Raw genomic sequence first — 20,253 nt, 5'->3', positions numbered from 1 at the left:
AACTCAATTGTCATCGAAATTACTAATCGGCAATTATTTTTATTATTATTATTATTATTATTATTATTATTTTATAGATTGTATCTTTCTAGATCTTTCGAATTCACTTGTCACTGACAGAAATTGCTAATCCTTTCTTCATAATCGGCGATTAATATTTATTTGAAAGATTCTATCTTTATAGATCTTTAGAGTTTGATGTCTTAGCCCAGGAATCTAACATGTGTTTATTCTCTTTGACTATAATACATTTGTTTTGTTGGTGTCTTATCCCCGTGGAATTTTTAAATAGGGTTTAGCGGGTTTAAATACTTTCAAACTCTAAAGCCTTTTTTTAGTTTACCATTTAAAAGGGGTTGTGGTGTAAGTTGTTGCTCGTCGTCTTATTGTAATGGTGCTCTCTTTTTATTTATTAATGATGTTACAAAATTTAGTAATAAAAAAAAATCTTAAAAAGGATGCTAAACAATCAATAAGAAGATTAAGGGTTCTTTAGGGGTATTTATTTAACAGAGGACAAATAAACGTTAATTTTTAATAATGTAATTGGATGTTACTTCCAACTTCAGGACAACAATTTTTACCTTGGACATTGCATGCATGCAGAACGAGAGACATGCCTGTTAAAAGATTCCAAAGGTTATGTGAAGAAGAAGAAGAAGAAGAAGAAGAAGAAACAATGACGATGGCGGATAGGCTATCAAACATGCCAGAATCCCTGCGGCTTCGCATTCTTTCTTGTCTTGACTCCAGGCAAGCTGTTCGAACATTGGTGTTATCCAAATCATGGCTCTCTACATGGACTTGTATTCCGGTTCTCAATTTCACTTCCTATGGTTACGATTACTTTGTCATCAATGCTTTATCTGGTCGTCAATCCGTGAAGTTGGATAAGTTAACCTTCAAACATTTTGGAGACAGGGGCGACGAGATTTCACAACTAGTTTTCGATTACGCGTTTTCACACGGTGTCGAAGAACTGGAAGCAAGCATCGAAGACATCAAGAGTTGGCCAACCGGGTCATCGGATACACTAGCAAGCTTGAAATTAATGAGTGTAAGTACTGCAGGTTGCAAGTTTTTGGAACCAAGATCAGTAAGATCATTCAAGAATCTCACCAATTTATATCTAAAAAATGTAACTATTGGGGATCTTGATCCTTTCTCAGGGTTTCCCGCGCTAGAAAAGTTAAGATTGCACTTTTGTCCTCTTACAACGGAGGGCAATGCTTTGAACGTACACGCACCACAACTTTCAGAATTTACCATCTTTTACAACAGAGGCCAGTCTGTACGTCACTGTGAATTCACGACTCCAAAACTTAAATATTTCGATTGGCAGGGGAGTGATATTCCGCACTTAACGGGTAGTCTTCCTATTCTCGAGACAATGTCCATCGACTACAATGGTTGTCGGCGCCAAGAGGAAGGAAACATCCAAGACATCAAGAGTTGGTCGACCGGGTCATCGGATTCAATAACAAGCTTGAAATTTACGAGTGGAAGTATTGCGGGTTGCACGATTTTGGAACCAAGATCGGTAGGATCATTCAAGAATCTCACCAAGTTATATCTCACAAAGGTAACTATTGGGGATCTTGATCCTTTCTCAGGGTTTGCTGCGCTAGAAAAGTTAAGATTGAGCTTTTGTCCTCTTACAACGGAGGGCAATGCTTTGAACGTACATGCACCACAACTTTCAGAATTTACCATCTTGTACGACAGAGGGCAGTCTGTACGTCGCTGTGAATTCACGACTCCAAAACTTAAATATTTCGATTGGCAGGGGAGTGATATTCCGCACTTGACAGGTAGTTTTCCTATTCTTGAGACAGTGTTCATCGACTACAATGGTTATTACCGCCAAGAGAAAGAGAGGATGATGTTTGATGATCTGCTGATGTTGTTTAATTCTTTTACACAATGCCAGATCGCTTACACTATTCTCGCCTGTTGTTCATTTACTCGCACTGTTTCCTCTAAATGGATCCTCACCACCTTTCCCGAAGTTGAAGTGTTTGAAGCTGCGTCTTGTATCTTTTCGCAATCCATGCTTGTTTTTCCAACGCCCATGCAGGTTGTTGAGGGAATTGTTGGAGCTTGTTCCAGGTCTGAAATCTTACTTGCTGCCCAAGTCACCAGATTCCTTCTTTGGCGTATGGGTACAAAACAAACCCCATGAGGTCGCGAGGAGGCTATCTTAAATGCATTTGCTTTGCTAGAAGAGGAATATTTTTCTGTTGAAAGTCAATCCAGGTTCATTTTCAAGTTTTAGAATGCACAAAAAAATTTGAGTAAAGTTTTGCTCACTGATTTGTCTTCTTTACTTCAATTCATACATATACCAATATATCGTTCATTTTCTTTTTAATGAACCTACCTCAAATATTATAAGTGTTAAATTATTTTGTTTTTTGCTTCATCTGCTTGATGTAGAGGTAACTTTAATTCTCTTTGGCATCTCCTTGCGTTCTTCGATCCCATCGGCTTGTTGTGTAGTGTCATACCTAACATTACTAAATTCGGAGTTATATGTCAATTTCTTTATGCTTGATGAATGATGATTGACAAGTAACAAAATTTGGATTTGTTTGTCTTGGCCCAAATAAATATTCTAAAAGTTGGGCTGGGCTAGAAGTATTCTTGCATTTATTTAAATAAAGAGTAATTTATTTTATGATTTAAGTCAATGCACCTATATTGTAAAAATCTCTATCTCTACTAGAGGGAATGAAGGACCTCTTAAATTTTAAGAGGTTCAATTAATTATGCACAATGTACAATATACAATACATAAATATATGAGATTTTAGGGGTAATATTGACTTTTTAATCTCTTCTACGCTTAACAAACAAATATTGATTCAAAAATATTTACAAGTATAGTCCTTTAATTTTAATCACATTTTGTTAATATATATAATATTTTCACATTTACCCTCTTATTTTAAATTAACTACCCCTACGACTTTTAAACGGCCATAACTTTTTCCATGTTAATATTTTTCCAAAAAAAAATCTCCATAAAAACGAACATTTTATGCTCTTTAATTTGAGTATGATATTGCTATATTTTTTTAATTTTAAAAACTTAACGTGTTGTGATTACCAGTAAGGACCGGGAAACGGGCCACGTCGAGTGGGTTCGGGTCGTGGGTCAGAAATGGTTATGAACAAAACACATGATACATAAAAGTTAAATTTGGTTCAGGTCTGGTTGAGACCGGTTACGCGTGTACAGACACCGGTTTGCGCATGTACAACTGTTGCGTGAAGCGTGTGCCGACACCATATACACGCTCGATGTCGCGTTACACACACTATTGTTGGGTTACACGCATGTCGATGCGAGGTTAGGTGCGTACTAATACCGGTTAAGCGTTTAATGTTGTGTTTACACGCATACCCTGCGACATCGCAGGGGCACCCGGTATGAAATACAAGAGTGATAGGAAAAAGTAAGAGTGTTGCTTTTAATAGTATGATTACTTATAAATCACATAGTATAAGCTTAAAGATGTGTAAAATGATCATTGTGACATTAAATATTACGTGTCTTTCCATTTTATTTAAATTAGTTACAAAATTAACATTTAACTTTTATTACCTTTTGTAAATTTATAAAATTATTATGTGATTGCCCCCTTTATCTTTAACTTGTAATTTGACAACTTTATTTAAAAGTCTCGTTATATCCATATTTTCTAATATATTATGATATATAAAAAAACCGACTTACCGTTGCGACGCACATATTTTTGTTCGTTTTGATAATTTTGCTCAATATCGACTTATCAATTATAATATAAAAGTTTGCTATGCATCACTGTACAAGTTGTGATGATTATGTAAAACATTTAATGCATACGCTATAAATAAACATGTTTCCTTCAATCTAGCGGTTAGGCTTCATCAATTTTGTTTTCCTCAAACCACCCTTCTTTGATCATAATTTTCGTTTTTTAAGGCTTGTTACTATAATTATGGTTTTATGTGATAAGATTAAAACTTTGTCGTCGCCGCAACATCGTGCGGGCTTATTGCCAGTAGTTAAATACAGAGAGGAGTTTTGTAATAATTTCCATCGTTTATAGATATTGCCCCTAACAAAATATTTATGTTGAGATTAATATTTTGTCTTTTGTCTTTCTCTTAAGTTTTTATATTACATTCAAATAAATTACAAGGTAGCAACTAATGTTTTATTTGCTACTTGATTTTTAAATCCTAAATTCTAAACATTAAGCTCTAATAAAATAAGTGACCGGCAACTTTACTATTCTTGATTTAGTTGTATCATAATTCACAAAATGTATTGTTTTACAAAGAACGTTATTAATATTTTTAGACGATAAAAAAGATTATAATGAAGTAATTTAATAATTTAATTTTAACTGATTGTACAAAATGTATTGTTTTACCAGGAGTCCAGAACTGAGCCATACCTTTTCATTGATGTGGCTGTAGTTTAGTGGAGACCTGGGCTCGAATCCCAGTAGCCACACGGCATTTTTTATTAAATTTTTGTACTAATTAATTTGTATGTATTAATAGTTCTGGAAAACATAAAGAGATTTACTTGAACATATAGTGATGATTAACCACAATGTAATGTTGTTTTATACAGATTTGGAATTTGGATATGGTTTTTCGTTACGGAATACATTGTTTTTCAAGTTCTCATATTAACAACTAGAAAAACAAGTATTAAGTCACGGCATTTTTGATTAAATTTTTGTACTAATTAATTTTTATGTATTAATAATTCTGGAAAACATAATGAGATTTACTTGAACATATAGTGATGATTAACCACAACGTAATATTGTTTTATACATATTTGGGTCTGGTTTTTCATTACGAAATACATTGTTTTTCAAGTTCTCATATTAACAACTAGAAAAACAAGTATTAAGTTGGTCGACCTTATGAATAATTGTACGTTACTATAGTATGGGATGCCACAATTGGACAATCGTTTGGATAATCAAAAAAGTTGGTCGACCTTGTAAATAATTGTAATTGCTCCAAACATGTAATAAAAATATCGGATTTAAAGTTATTATGCCATTTTTTATTTACTTCACGAGGCAAATAAAATTGTATTCGAGAAATCATTTCAGATTTCAGTTTCTAGTAAATTTTAAATATTACAATTTTAGTCTTTATAAAACACACAAATATAGAAGGAGCGCTTTCGGTAACTATTAGTTTTTTACCAGTAATGACTGAATAGTTTCCGGCATTCTCTATTTCTCACTTGTAAAATAGTATTAATCCAAAACTTTTGGATCTGTAACATTTTAGTTCATATCTCTTGAGCTTGGAGTTTAAAGTTTTGGTATGTTAATGTAGTTTTTAACCTGACTCATTATTTTTTGCTCATTAACAAAAATTTCTGGACCACCACCAAAGATATGCAAGGTATATCTCTATCAATATTTTGTGCCACATCACCTTTCTTTGACCAATTATACCCAGTCCACACCCATGTTCTTTACTTGATGAATAGCACCGTACACTTGTCAAAATCTCTTGAAGTTTTAAGAAAAAAATCATAACCGACTTGCATAACTATTAACTAATTATTTTGTCTTGTACCGAATACAACATTTTATTTAATCAATAAACCGAGAAAAAATAAACTCCTGATATTTTTCCAACAAAATTTGGGCCCCTCTAAAAAAGAAGAGATATATATAACGTAAATAAGTTTTGCTTAGAGTTAAAAAACGAAAAAATGTATGCTCTTCTAAGATTTTAGATAAATTTGTATTTTCTCGCAATAAGGATTTATTAAATAATATTTATTAGTGATCGCTTTTCTTAATTTAAAAGTACTTCAATATCATGAGCTTATATGTATATATAAAGAAAGAAAAGAAAAACCTGAGCATCAGTACTTTGCATGTCAAAATCTGTTTCGAGTTTATAAGGTTAAATTTAAAATTATCTTAATTATAAATGTAAACATTTGTCTTGGTCACTACCAATGTGTGAGTTTTTTGATGTTTTTTCAATATATTTACATTATGGTTAGTTTCTTTTATGTAACAAATCATTTTATCAGTTTATGTTATAAAATAGATTATTTAAAAAAGTGAAAGTAATTTAGTTTTGAAAATAACCAATTCATTAATAAAAAATTAATAAAATTTTAAAAAACACGAACCCGCTTTTTAGTACGTAACGGGACTCAGATTTTTAATCCACTTTAGACCATCAAAATAAAAGGAAAATAGTGACGTAGTTGGTAATGAGACTTGTAAAGTCAAGACTATTTGTTAATTCTAAAATACCAAGACGATTGTTATTATTATTATTATTATTATTATTATTATTATTATTATCAATAAAACTATTTCGGTGATTAATTTAAAAAAAAATCCAAAACCTTATCGAAAAAACCTGCTCCACAAATATCCTCTGCCGACATTAATTTACAAATGTCGACCTACCATTGTATCCTTAATCAGAACCTTCCAAGGGATAACGTGGCACGTGATCACACAATCTCGCACTTGTACGGTTATCCTCATGCCATGCAGCTTCAATCCTCCACGTACACGAACCCATCTCCTTCCTATAAAGCCCCCTTTGAATCCCATCTCATTTCTCATCCTTTGCCTTTACAAACATTTACTATATATATACACTTTCAATCATCACTTGTAGTTCCAAAAATGGCGCAATACGGAGGCGAACAATACGGCCGAAAGGAGGAGGGATACGGAGGCGAACAATACGGCCGGAAGGAGGAGGGGTACGGCCATGGTCAGAAACCGGGTTACTCGTCAACTGAAGGTTATAATGTTGGTGGTATGGGGGGCAATCATCACTCCGCCACCACGGGTTATAACGTTGGAGGTGGGGTGGCCGGTCAGGGTTATGAAGAAGGGAAGCATGGTGGTGGTGGTTTCCTTCACCGTACTGGAAGTGGTAGTTCTAGCTCTGTAAGTGATTTAATTAAGATCAATCTTAATAGTCTATAATATGAATTATGAAATATTATTTTTGCATATTCGTTTTGGTTTAAGTCGGATCACATGATACATAAATAACGATAATTTATAGTTTTAACCACTAAAGCTAAAAGTAGTGGCTTTTAAAGGAGTCATGCTAGCTACGTTACCTTATCACCTTTTCTGATTTCACACCCCCATCAAACAACTGTTCACGGACACTCAAACGTTGTTTTGATAAAAATAAAAAAACAAAAACAAAAACAAAATCAAAATCTAACTTTAAAAATTATTGATCAGAATGGTCGTTATCTAGATGACCGTTAACTTTGAAAAACATTGATTGTAACGATCATCAAACTTCTATCCAGACAGTCGATCGTTTGAAACAGTGTGAGATTAGATCTTAGACGGTGTGTATAGTGCACACATAGTTGATCCTTTTCTAAAGTGACCATACCCACCGATAAATTAATATATCGTTAGGTAACCTTTTAAAAAGATAACTGATATTTTTATCAAACTTTGTAAGTTTATTAATGTTTTAGGATTCGGTCTTCAATCAGTGTATGTTACATATAAAAGTAAATTTTCACAAGAATTAGTCGAAAAAAGTAATATCCGTTACATATATAAAAATATCATGCTAGCGATTATATATATTACTGCTTAACGATTGTTATGATTAATTATGCAGTCGGAGAGTGATGGAGAGGGGGGAAGAAGGAAGAAGAAAGGACTTGGGGAGAAGATCAAGGAGAAGCTGCCCGGCGGTGATCACGGCGGCGATGAGTACAAGAATACATCCAACATAGGCAGCGGTGGCGGGTATGGATATGATCAAGGCAGTACTGAAGGACATGAGAAGAAAGGGATTATGGACAAGATCAAGGAGAAGTTGCCAGGGGGTCACTAGTGATCTTTGTGTTGCATATATATACACATGAAATATATATAGTTATAAACTATGTTGTATCATCATGTATATATATGTGTTATATATATATGCATGATGCTATAATAATCTGCTTTGTGTTTGGTTGTGTGACACACAAGGCATGGTTTGGTACTTTTAATTTGGTGGTTACTTTTGTATGTTTGGGTTGTGGTTTGTGTTAATATGATGAAGCGAAGTGTTATATACATATGTTTGTCTCATCTCTTTTATTCCTTATATTTTGTCTATTTTGGAGAAAAAAATAACATCAAATAAGCTTTTTAATGAACTAATTAAAGGTGGTAATGGAGCTAGCTAGAATGAGTTTAACCACCTAGACCAGTCGGTTTCTGACTAGTTAGGTTTATGAACCAGACAACACTTCTTGAAACGATCGATGTATTTACAAATAAATATGAAAACCACGGAAAAGTGAAGCGTGAAGACGTATATTAAGAAATATATAAGGGAACTTGATAAAAAATAAAATAAAAGTAATCGCGGACGTTAAAAAATTCCAAAAAATGCTAAAACTTTAAGACCGACCAAAAAACTCAAATAAATAGTGACACAAAGAAGAAAAAATATTTAAAAAAAACCTAGGTAAGAAAAATGACAGTGATGGGGTGTGGTACAGCATTTATACTTTTTAATTTAAAATATAAATCACATGATTTAACATAAAAAAATACACTTTTGTGACCTGTTCGTAATTTGAAACCATGATTTTGGGGGTTTAATTTCGTGAGTAAGATTGAAATTATACAAGTGGTACTGTTATTTCATACGGATTTGACAAAATTTTTAGTAAAAGTTAGCTGTAAACACAAATTTATTACAAAATCAAAATCACAAATTATAAACTTGTTACTATTAAACATTAAACCTTGGTAACTCTTTCTAAAATTAATAATCACATGATAATGTTATTTAGTCCTATTCAACGGTAATTAAGACTGGTCCAACTATCCAAGTAATAAATGATTCTATTTTCAAACCATTTACTATAGGAAAAATTTCTAAAATGGCTCATTCATAGAATATGTTTCCTAAAATGTCTCTTTGTTATCTCGTCGTCGACGACATGATAGCGAACACCGACGATGCGTTACTGAAATAAATAGAATAACGACACGTGGCCGGAATCTGGCCGGAATAGGTCGTCGACGATGCGTTAGTGGATAATGCATCGCTGCTACCCTACGTTAGCAACATAACGCATCGTGGCTACCCTACGTTATGTTAGCAACATAACGCATCGCTGCTACCCTACGTTACGAATAACATAGGGTTGACGATGCGTTATGTTGCTAACGTAGGGTAGCGGCGATACGTTATGTTGTTGCTACCTTGTTATGACAACACAAGGGTTCCACGATGCGTTTGTGATAACGCATCGCTGCTATCCTACGTTAGCAACATAACACATCGCCGTTACCCTACGTTAGCAATATAACACATCGTCAACACAGATTCCGGCCACGTGTCGTTATCCTATTTGTTTCAGTAACGCATCGTCGGTGTTCGCTATCATGTCGTCGGCTACGAGATACGAAAAGGACAAAGTTGGAAACTTGAATTAGTGGACATAAACTTGGAAACACATTCTATAAATGGGCTATTATGGGAATTTTCCCTTTGCTATATCATATTATAAGTTGTATTAAAATGCTATGGACCAAAAGCGTCTGACTGTACATTGATTTTAACGTTATTGCAACCCCTATGTAAGTGTGACAAGTGTGTGGCAGGTTTAACTAACATTGAATTGAAGGACACTTAAGTAACAAGTATACTAAACTATGTCGGCAATCTCCACAAATCCCTTCTTCAAAATTATAACATACCTTTGCTTAAGATTAAGGTTATTCCAAACTTAGATAAACTAATAATAGTTATAGTTTGTCTCCTATAAAATAAACATTCTTAGATGTTAAAAATCAAATATTATGGTTTACTACTTTTGTTTGTTTTTAAATAAAGAAAACTTTATAAATTGGTAACAGAGTTTTCTAGCTATGAGTTAGATAGGTTGTTCTTATTAAGACCCTCAATTTCAAAAACCTTTCTTTGTCATGAAGTTTATACCACCCATAAATCATAAAGTGTGTGACACAAGGAATCATAATTAATAACATAACAAAAGGTAAGAATTTTTTTTAGCATCATAACACAAAAATATTAAAAAGCTATACTGTAAACATATTTAAGAGTAATTAAAGAGTAGAAATGAATGTTACATGCCATTGTTATGAGTTATGACAACCTTCTAGGTGATTTGGCATTTCAGGAACAATAATGTGCGAGAGAAGACAAACCAACCTTATCATGTTAAAGATTCTTATATACGTGGTATGTGAATAGGAATTGTAGGATGGTGGCTTGGCTTTAAATCTCATTCAGGGTATGAGACTTCGGATTCAGGGGTGTGTATGATATAGTTCGGTTATTAATTTAACCTATCGGTTTTTGATTAATTGGTACGGTTTATTCGGTTAATTTTATAAATTTTGGTTCAATTTGGTTAATATCCAACATCAATTTTAAGGTAATTTTTTTTTACTTTGAAATACATAAAGTGGAGATATAAATACATAAAAGACAAATTGGATTTTAATAATCTCAAACTTACGTTCCGTTCCTGAGTTCAATTAAATAAGAGAAAAGAAAAGAAAGAAGAAAAATTCTTTTATTTTCTTTCCCCTATTACATTTTCTTTCTTTCTTTCCATTTCTTTTCAAATTGGAAAGAAAACAATTCATTCCAATTTACTCTTTATTTCTCCTTATTTTCTTTTCTTTCATTTAATGAAACTCGGGAACACAATTTTCTCTTATCTCATTTGTTTGCCTTCTTTTAAAAAAACCTCTGAAACACAATAATTTTTTTCTTTCCCCCAATTTAATTTCTTTTCCATCAATCCATTGATAATCCCAACATAATGCAGCTGACCGATAATAATCCCAACTTAGAAAGTAGATGTCACCGGTCCCAACTTTCACACTATTTGTATTCATTGGACATCCGTTAAAAAAATTTTACGGCGTTAATTTTTTTTCCAAGTTTCAAATTAATGTTTTAAGACTTTTGATTGGAATGAGAATACGAATCGTTTGATGTAAAACATAACTCGAAACGGTGGTCCAAACGACTAATGGATGCTTCAATTCCGGTGTTTAAACTTTTAATTAACAAAAATCAAGTTGTTACTGTTTCGAGTTAAGTTTCACATCAATTGATTCCCATTATCATTCTGATCAAAAATTTTAAAACATCAATTTGAAATTTGTAAAAATCTTAACGCCGTTAACTTTTTTATAACGGAGGTTTAATGAAAACAAATAATTTGAAAGTTGGGACCGGTGACAGCTATTTTCTAAGTTGAAATTATTATCAACTGCATTAAGTTGGGATTATTAAAATCCAGTTTTCCATAAAATACATGAAATAAAGGTGAAAAGCTAGAAATATATGTAACTATGAATACGTCATTTCAGTTAACCGATGATACCAAATTTAACTGATAACCGACTTTTGGTTAATTTCGGTTCAGTTTCATTAGTTTTAGTTAATGGTTCGATTATTGCTTACTCGACTTTGGGGCTGTTTGGTTCATTCAGGTCTGAATGAGTCAGATCTGAATGAACCTCTGTATCATTCAGTAACAACAATAAGTCTGAATGATTCATACATAATTTTAACCATTCAGATATTTTTCTGTTTGGAACTACACAGTCTGAAATCTGAATGAATCAGATGTTTATATCTGAATGGTTCCATTCAGATGTAAACAAACAACCCCTTTGTTTTTAACCCGTCTGGCTTCTTATTAGTAGTAGTCTCACAACTATCACCCAGTCCCAGTTAAAGAAGTGATAAAAGTACATAAACATCCCTAGTGTTTATCCCAAGTCCAAAACTCACCCTTAAACTTTTTATAACCTTGAAACCCTATCGCCGTCAGCCTCTAAAACCCTTAATTCATTTCCGATCACCATCTTCCATGATCACACACCAATCATGAACAAACACATCTTCCACCGTATCGCCCAATTTCACCCATCACTCAAAACCCCCAATTTAATCCGACAATTATGCTCAAATCCAAACACCCAACAATCAAATCCAACACCATCCAATCGGGTATCCGAAATCGTCAACGAGCTAATGAATCTAACGCTTCTTGAATCAGCCGATTTGACGGAGGTAATGCGTAAGAAAATGGGTATAAACGAGATGCCGGTAATGGCGGTGATGATGCCGGGGTTGAAGGTCGGAGTAAGATCCGGCGGTGGTGGTGGTGCGGCGGCGAAAGCGGAAGTGAAGGCGGAGAAGACGGCGTTTGATTTGAAGCTTGAAGGTGGGTTTGATTCTGGGTCGAAGATTAAGATTATTAAGGAGGTGAGAACGTTTACGGATTTGGGTTTGAAGGAGGCGAAAGATTTGGTGGAGAAAGCTCCCACCTTGTTGAAGAAAGGCGTGCCGAAAGACGAGGCGGAGAAGATTATCGAGAAGATGAAGGCGCTCGGGGCCAAAGTTGTCATGGAATGAGGTAATTTTGTTTATGTTCGAAAGATATGTGATGGTAATTTTGGTTCATAGGTTTGTCTACCCGACCCGACTGGTTTGATTGGATGTTAGGTGAAATTGTAGCTAGCGGTTCGGTCTAGAATTATTGCGAATACTACTACTTATAGGGTTTTGATTGGGGCTAAAGTTGTTACGAAACGAGGTAATTTTGTTATGTTGTTTGGTTTGGGTTGGTTGTGAGGTTTTCTGCCCAACCTGGACGGTTTGATGGATATTTTCTGAAACTGTAGTTATCGACTTATCGGTTCAGTCTAGAATTTTTGTCAAAACCGGACAGTGAACACTCCTTGATTTAGCTTTTTAGGGGTTTGTATTGAATACATTATTTTCTTGGTATGTTAGACTATCAACTCACGTTATTATGATAAGTTGGTGTTTGATTGTTTTATTATTGTTTTTATATAACGTATATGTTTGGGGCGATTTTCTGTATGTTTTTGTTGTATTTATTATTCACTTAACGTGGATATGCTTGAGGTTAATGTTCTATAATGGTCCAACTTGTGCATTTTTTCTTGTTGATGATTCTTTAGTGGTACTCATAGTTTGTAAAGGATGAAAGCTATAGAGCTAGAAAACTACGCTAGAGTAGAACATGGTACCTTTTTAGTGTGGGTTTGAATGGATTGGTTTCTGTGTTGATTTGTTATGTTAAATATGACTGGAAAACCATATTGTTACGTGAGGTTTTATGCATTTGAATATAATTTGGGGACTTTCGATCAAGTTGACACTCTTTAGTTATAGATAAAATATTATCTAACCATCCAACTTGACTCGTATGCCATTACCTATAACGGGCCATAATTCTCACCTTCTTACTCCCTGAACGCTAATCTTTAGACAAAATGCCTAAAATGCTACTACTTTTTTTTAACGAAAAATGCTGTCTCTTTTGCCTCGTGACTCGGCTTGGAGGGCCTTAAGCGCCTCACGCCTTTTAAAACAAAACCAAACTTACCGTTAACCATTTTACATGTTATTAACAAAAATTACTTTCTTTCATATGCAGGCCTTTTGTCAAGAGTGCAAGTTTTTCATACGCATTATCATCCTCATCTTCAAACGTAGATCATGTCAGATTCGCATACGCGATTTTCTTTTTATAGAAGCAATTAGTCAAATTTATATGCGCGTAAAGCATCATGTAAGCTCGTAAGTTTTTATTGTAGGAATTATGATTATCCTTTTTAAGATGATTTAGTGTCTGAGGTTAGTTTCCCCCCTCCAAAATAATTTTAACGAATTGCAGGTGATGTTCCTTGCGTTATGTTGCAGATTTTTGAACAGTTTTGTACCTGGGAAAACTATCGGGATTGATCTCCTGAATCTTTTTTTTATTATTGTTGTTACTTTTGGTCCGATTTATTTAAAGTTCATCAAGATTTTAGTATATGAATTATCAGCAAGATCACTTTTAATAGTGTTAACAACTTGATTTAACCAACAAGTTTGGTTTAAAACACACTGCTGGTAGGTCTGGGTGCAAAAGCTTAGTAAAAAATCGTACTTGTCATGTTTTTTAAATATTTGTAAGCAAAATATAGCTCGTTTTGATAAGGCGCGTTGGAATGTAATAACCTGATACAAGATAATATAGTATAGGTTTTATCAACCTTTCGCAAACAAGTTCGGTTGGTTATGTATATCATATATGTAGTGTATATGTTTGGTCCCAAACTTTCTAGTCCCAACAACCGTGTGCTAAAATAATGTAAAACATGTATAGCAAGTGATGGCTCGTTCTAGAAAAATTTGACAAATTTATTTACCAAAATACTTCTTACCTCAATATCTTAAAACTATGTTAACGCCACTTAAAAAGAGCTCAATGTTATAGAAGATTAAAATGCATGGTCGGTGTCACAAAAGAGCAATCCATATATTGATTGGGTCAAGTTGCTGGCTTGGAGGTGTCACGTCAACATGTTTTTGTTTTGTTTTGGGGTGGGTGGTGACGGCTACTAATTTATGTTTACGATATAGTGATGGCACCTTGATACCAACCAAATTCGTGTCGATAGTGACGTTCTAATGAAGCGCATTCCAACAGTTACCTAGCTGCTGAAGCATGGAGCAAGGTCTAGAGCTAAAACTAGCTAACATACGTTTCACTGCCGTAATGTCTTTTTTTTGTTATAAAAATGTTAAATTGTTGTACTTGGATTGGACGTTGACGAATTTGTGTTTTTGTTTAGTTTCGGGCTCGTAACCCAATACCAAACGAATTTGCGTCAACTATCATGATGGTTTGACCTACCTAGTACATGTCGTCTTAAACATTTTTGGGTTTATTGTCGTTCATTCACATTGCTGCGCTTGCTTGCCACGTTGCGAAAAGTTTTGCTACCTTGTTAATATTAATAGTTTAATTTGTTTTAATACGATACAAGCAATCTATCTTTTTCTTTAGCTATGATGTGATTTTCCATTTTTCCTAAATACCGTTACATAACAACAAGATGGGAGTGACCTAAATGCATGCATGCATGCAACGAACGCAACGGTCAACGGCAAAAGTAACCAACGATGACGACGACGTTGGAATGGAAATGGGAGAACGCCGTCGCCGGCTCCTTCGCCGGACTTGCTACCGTCACCTTTTCTCATCCTCTTGATGTTGTCCGTACCAGATTCCAAGGTCCCGGCTAAATTCTGTCAATTCTATTCATCTTGTACGTAAATAATAATTAAATTGTTTATTATTAATGGTTGATTAATATATAATTGTACAGTTTATGATGGTCGGAACCCTAACCTTCCCAGCTACAAACACACTCCTCATGCTCTCTTTACCATCGGTCGATTAGAGGTCCGTTTATTTCAACTCGTTGTTGATTAATATATAAATAATATGATCTGTAAGATGTTGTGTATATATATAATTCATGTATGTATACAATGTAAACGACAAACACCGACATTAATAGAACAAATATGTTGTTCATGTAAATTTGTTTGTTTAAAAAATGAACATGCTCGTGTTTGTCTATGTTCGTTTGTTAAAAATCTAAACAAATATATATATATATATATATATATATATATATATATATATATATGGGTTCTTATTTACTTAAGATATTTATTTGTTTTTTAAATCTATAAATCTTATTGGCTCCTTTTATATTTCATAGAAACATCCAAACGATTTACAATGAAGTGGCAGGTAAGCGGACAACAAGCTGCGCCGCAACCCCCTTTTGGATAGCAAACCCAATCCGACTAAAAACAAAGTTTTGATTCTTATGGGCTGATACGTTACTATACACAACTTTCTGAACCCTATTCAAAAGGTCCACGACATCCGGAGCTAAGAAACCAAAAGTGTCAAAGACGAAGGGGGTAAACACGTGTTGATTCTCTAAACAAGCTCTCTCATGTTTGGCAACCTTGCCCGATGCCGCCTTCAATGCTGCCTGGCCTGCTACAAATCCAGTGTCCCTAATCCCAACAAGAGGGGACACTCCTGTGAGGTCGACACAAGCGTGTTTTCCCCCTACCCACCCAAAAACAAGTATATCGGCCGGTCGTAATGTAGATCTGAAGGATCCGTAAGAAAGTTTACGGGGGCTTCCTTTTTAGCCGAAATTCCGGCTCGTTTAAGAACATCGCATAGAACATCCCTCACCAAATCATGCCTGTACTTAAACCCAGACAACTCTTTGCAGTGAACCGCATGCTCGCCAAAAGAATCCTAACAAACCTTATGGCAAACCGGGCACGGCTCATCTACCGGAAACAAAGGGATCATTAACCGATACTTCAGGATGGCCCGGTACTCCAAAGCCGACATATGTTGGCCCAATCCTTCAATAGGGAGAACACTTAAGAAATCTTGAGCCCGAAGACACTCAAACACCGCTTTCTAACGAGGGGATAAATCAAACTTCATTCCCAAACTCTTGATGATTCCACTATAAAGGGCACTCGCCAAAGCATGTTGGGCTTTAGGGGGGCGTTGTCTTTATTAGAGAAACCGCTAATGTCAAAATCGGGAAGTGAAATGTGCAACCGACCTATCGCACTCCCATAATCTATAAAATTACATCAGTTAAACGAGCAAAAACGACCGGACACAAGTGAACAAATGAACGCATAAACGAACATAATCATGAACTTAAATGAACGAACGCAACATGGTGTTCATGTTCATCCATAACAAAATAAATCTGTTCATGTTCATTCGTTTATCAAATAAATGAACTTCCCGCCAAACAGTTCACGAATAGTAAACTGAACATCTGGTTCTTTACAGTCCTATATAGGAGCATGAAGAAAGGGAACAATAGATACGGCCTATAGATACAAAGTGTAACAAACTAATATATCAAAAGGACATAAATGCCCCTGCATATAAAAGAGGAATAATCTGTCTAGTACTATTAAAATTCTATTCTGAATAATCTAAATCTTGGATTCAAAGATCAACACATTTGATAAAGACTGTCAACCACATCTCTAATTGATCAATCTAAATTTTAAAGTCATTCAAGTGTTCTGTTTGTTATTATTTTTACAGGGTCTGAGAGGATTATATGCTGGCTTTAATCCTGCAGTCTTAGGCTCAACTATCTCATGGGGTCTATACTTCTACTTGTAAGTGAAGTATGAGCCCGTAACTAACTTAGACGAGTCAATACTGTTTGTTATATTTTCAAGATTTTTATGCTTTTTAATGCATATATGACTTCTTAATTCTTAACATATCATATTTCCTGTTTATAGCTATAACACTGCCAAACAAAGATATATGGCAAATAAAGACAAGTCAAGCACATATATTCATCTTGCTTCGGCTGCAGAAGCAGGAGGACTCGTGAGTTTGTTGCGTTTCATCTTTACCTTTATCTTGTTATAATATCAAAATAATTACTTTTTCAGGTATGTCTTCTTACCAATCCTATTTGGGTTGTTAAAACAAGATTACAACTTCAAACTCCTCAACATCAGGGCCCTCCATATTCTGGTTTTAACGGTGCGCTCGATTTCTCGTTTTTCATTTCATTTGTTTTTTTTAGAACATGAAGTGTATATTTGGTCCAATGTTAACACAAACCAAGCTACATCTGGATAATGGGTAAGCGAGCAACAAGTTGCCCAACTATCCCCTTTTGAATCGCAAAGCCTATTCTACTAAATATCAATCCTTGGTTCCTCGGGCTCTGCGAGTCACTGTGGACCACCTTTTGCACCCGCTCCAAAAAGCGAACCGCCTCGGGAGCTAGGGATCCAAATGTGTCGAAGGCAAATGGAATGACCACGTGCTGATTCTCCAAACACACTGCCTCATGCTTAGCAACCTTCCTAGATTCCGCCCTCAAAACCGTCTGTCCCGGAACGAAGCCACTGTCTCTCAGCCCCACCAATGGGGACACCCCACTGAGGTCGACACACGCGTGCTTACCCCCTGCCCAGCCAAACACAAGAACGTCCGCAGGACGCAGGGTAGATCTTCCCTGGATCAGTCAGAAAGTTAACATGTGTCTCTTTCTTGGCTGAGATCCCTGCACGCCTAACCACATCCCATAAGACATCCCTAACCCAGTCGTGACGATACTTGAATCCAGGCAATTTCATTTGTCACAAACTGGAACATAATTTCTGGATGGATGCCACTGACATTATTATCCATTATATGATTGCAGATGCTTTCAAAACAATATTAAGAGATGAAGGATGGAGGGCATTATACAAAGGGCTTTTACCTGGACTTTTTCTGGTTAGATTTGGTATCGTTATTTCTGTCAATATGTTATACGAGACATGTTACATTATCTTGTTTATGTGGTGTGTAATCTGCTTGTGCTATTTCTCTTGCAGGTCACTCATGGTGCCATTCAGTTTACAGCATACGAGGAGCTTCGTAAACTTATAATTGATTTTAGGCATAAACAAAACCCGTCCGTTGCTAAAAGTTCTAAATTATTGGTAAGTTCATATGGTGAATGATTTTTGAAGCTTCAAAGATATTAATATATATATTTGGTACCTTTTCTACTGATAATTAGTTAAACTTTTCTTGCAGACTACAGTTGATTATGCAACTTTAGGAGCTTCTTCTAAACTGGCTGCCATACTTGCAACATATCCGTTCCAGGTAGGATTAGGAATAAGCCTGTAAACGAGCCGAGCGAACACAGTGTTCATGTTTGCTCGTTTAGAAAACGAGTGTGTTCGTGTTCGTTTATGTTTGTTTGTTAATTGTATAAACTAACGGTTCATGAACATAAACGAACACAAACGGATGGACATATATAACTAAATATAGATGAACGAGCATAACCAAGCGAATACTAATTCTAAGTTAACGTTAGCATCATCTGTTGAGCCTAAAAATCAATAAAACTAGACTAATATGTAATATGTGATATTTTAATTTCACGACACTTGACTAAAATGTGACGAGCCTATGACCTTTTGATATGTATATAAACGAATGAACTTAAACAAATGTAAGCCAAAGAAAATAGATGAATGTAAACAAACAAACATAAACGAGCTTAAATGAACGAATGAGACATGTATTCATGTTCGCTCGTTTAACTAAATGAATCATTAGTTTTGTTCATATCCAATCGTTTATAAAATAAACGAACTTCCAGCCGAATGAATGTTTGGTTCATTTAGAGGCATAATTAGGAACTATCAAATAGCTTAAATTTCTAATTGTTTCTCATATGTTCATGTTAACTTTATCAGGTCATTCGTGCTCGACTACAGGTAACACAAACGTTTAAATCTTTGTGTTTTCTACTTCATTATTCAACTACTTCATAATTAATAAGTTTCATAAAAATTTTAAAAATGATTTAAACGGTTTTGAAAATGAAAAGACGGGTATCCAAGTTTTGATTTTTTTGAAGTGTAGCAGCGGCCGAATAAGTATGGGGTTTCAAGATACACAGATAGTGGGCAGGCCTTGGAGAAAACGGCTCGGTGAGTATCTCGAGTTAAAAATAAAAAACTTTTATCCTGATTTCATAAACTGAAAACTTGCTTGATACTTGTTTAGGTTGGAGGGTATTAAAGGCTTTTATGGAGGCTTTACAGCAAACCTTCTCAAAACGCTTCCTGCAGCTTCTATAACTTTCATTGTCTATGAAAATGTTCTTAAATTCCTCAAACAGTCAAAGATGAGGGACTGATTGATATCCCAATTTGGTACAAATTGACATGAACTGTTAGATGTGTATGTATGAACATGTAACCAAATGTTTACTAATTTACTCAATATAATGCATTTTTTTCAATTTTGGTGGTGTTTTTGATCATCATGATCCATTGAACTCGTCACATCCTAGAAAAAGCGTTCTTTCGTGGGGCCCGTCATGTTTGGAATAAGTCGAGTATGCAGTTATAAACATAATGCTTGCATATTTATTTGTTTATATGTAGTTCTTGCAATACATTACAAGTATTAGCCAGCTTATTTAAATTATATGTCTATAACATTAATTCTTTTACTTACCTGTTTTACACTTGAAAGTTCATAAAATATTATATTTAAATTCTTTATAACAATAACATGTATAGTATTTTTGTAAGTAGTTATCAATGTATGTAAATTATTAAATCAAAACTAAGAAATAGAAGACACAATAAAAAATGGTGATGTGGCTGCTGGGATTCGAGCCCAGGTCTCCACGGCCACAACGTGGAATTCTTACCACTAAACTACAGCCACATAGATGGAATTTAATATTATTAAAAATTTATGAATTATGACGTATCAAAGCTAACGATAGTAAAGTTGAATATCAC

The 20,253-nt window shown here is 34.6% G+C and overlaps 3 protein-coding genes, 1 non-coding gene and 1 pseudogene across 4 annotated transcripts; 4 read left to right on the top strand and 1 right to left on the bottom strand.

The window, feature by feature from the left end:
* The first annotated feature begins 616 nt into the window (after positions 1 to 616).
* LOC143538086 (putative FBD-associated F-box protein At5g56390) lies at positions 617 to 2,204 on the top strand (annotated as a pseudogene).
* A 4,410-nt stretch (positions 2,205 to 6,614) lies between these two features.
* Positions 6,615 to 8,105, top strand: LOC143538027 (uncharacterized). Its single transcript, XM_077031667.1, has 2 exons — positions 6,615 to 6,953; positions 7,660 to 8,105. Exons 1-2 carry the CDS (start codon positions 6,684 to 6,686, stop codon positions 7,876 to 7,878), a joined length of 489 nt encoding a protein of 162 aa, XP_076887782.1. The 5' UTR covers positions 6,615 to 6,683; the 3' UTR covers positions 7,879 to 8,105.
* Positions 8,106 to 11,782: 3,677 nt separating this feature from the next.
* Positions 11,783 to 13,874, top strand: LOC143538026 (uncharacterized). Its single transcript, XM_077031666.1, has 2 exons — positions 11,783 to 12,451; positions 13,502 to 13,874. The coding sequence occupies exon 1, from the start codon at positions 11,920 to 11,922 to the stop codon at positions 12,448 to 12,450; it is 531 nt and encodes a 176-aa protein (XP_076887781.1). The 5' UTR covers positions 11,783 to 11,919; the 3' UTR covers position 12,451; positions 13,502 to 13,874.
* A 1,144-nt stretch (positions 13,875 to 15,018) lies between these two features.
* LOC143538085 (folate transporter 1, chloroplastic-like) lies at positions 15,019 to 19,833 on the top strand. Its single transcript, XM_077031719.1, has 11 exons — positions 15,019 to 15,115; positions 15,225 to 15,301; positions 17,012 to 17,088; positions 17,218 to 17,308; positions 17,374 to 17,467; positions 18,138 to 18,211; positions 18,313 to 18,420; positions 18,518 to 18,589; positions 19,192 to 19,212; positions 19,356 to 19,428; positions 19,505 to 19,833. The coding sequence occupies exons 1-11, from the start codon at positions 15,019 to 15,021 to the stop codon at positions 19,576 to 19,578; spliced, it is 858 nt and encodes a 285-aa protein (XP_076887834.1). The 3' UTR covers positions 19,579 to 19,833.
* A 271-nt stretch (positions 19,834 to 20,104) lies between these two features.
* TRNAH-GUG (transfer RNA histidin (anticodon GUG)) lies at positions 20,105 to 20,176 on the bottom strand. The gene has a single exon. It is a non-coding gene; the product is annotated as a tRNA-His (tRNA).
* Between the last annotated feature and the right edge of the window lie 77 nt (positions 20,177 to 20,253).

The sequence above is a fragment of the Bidens hawaiensis genome, unplaced genomic scaffold, assembly GCF_021521415.1.
Source record: "Bidens hawaiensis isolate Kalapana, Puna unplaced genomic scaffold, B.hawaiensis_p1.1 tig00011466_1, whole genome shotgun sequence".
In the NCBI taxonomy this organism is placed as follows: Eukaryota; Viridiplantae; Streptophyta; class Magnoliopsida; order Asterales; family Asteraceae; genus Bidens; species Bidens hawaiensis.
Note: the sequence above shows the minus strand (reverse complement) of the source record. Positions and strands in the feature narration are given on the sequence as shown.

Excerpts from the sequence above, each read along its gene's own strand:
- LOC143538027 (XM_077031667.1), top strand. The coding sequence starts at position 6,684 with ATGGCGCAATACGGAGGCGAACAATACGGCCGAAAGGAGGAGGGATAC. Across the intron at positions 6,954-7,659 it reads GAAGTGGTAGTTCTAGCTCT|TCGGAGAGTGATGGAGAGGG; the intron begins GTAAGTGATTTA and ends TTAATTATGCAG.
- LOC143538026 (XM_077031666.1), top strand. The coding sequence starts at position 11,920 with ATGAACAAACACATCTTCCACCGTATCGCCCAATTTCACCCATCACTC.
- LOC143538085 (XM_077031719.1), top strand. The coding sequence starts at position 15,019 with ATGACGACGACGTTGGAATGGAAATGGGAGAACGCCGTCGCCGGCTCC. Across the intron at positions 17,468-18,137 it reads TCCATATTCTGGTTTTAACG|ATGCTTTCAAAACAATATTA; the intron begins GTGCGCTCGATT and ends ATATGATTGCAG. Across the intron at positions 19,429-19,504 it reads GCCTTGGAGAAAACGGCTCG|GTTGGAGGGTATTAAAGGCT; the intron begins GTGAGTATCTCG and ends ATACTTGTTTAG.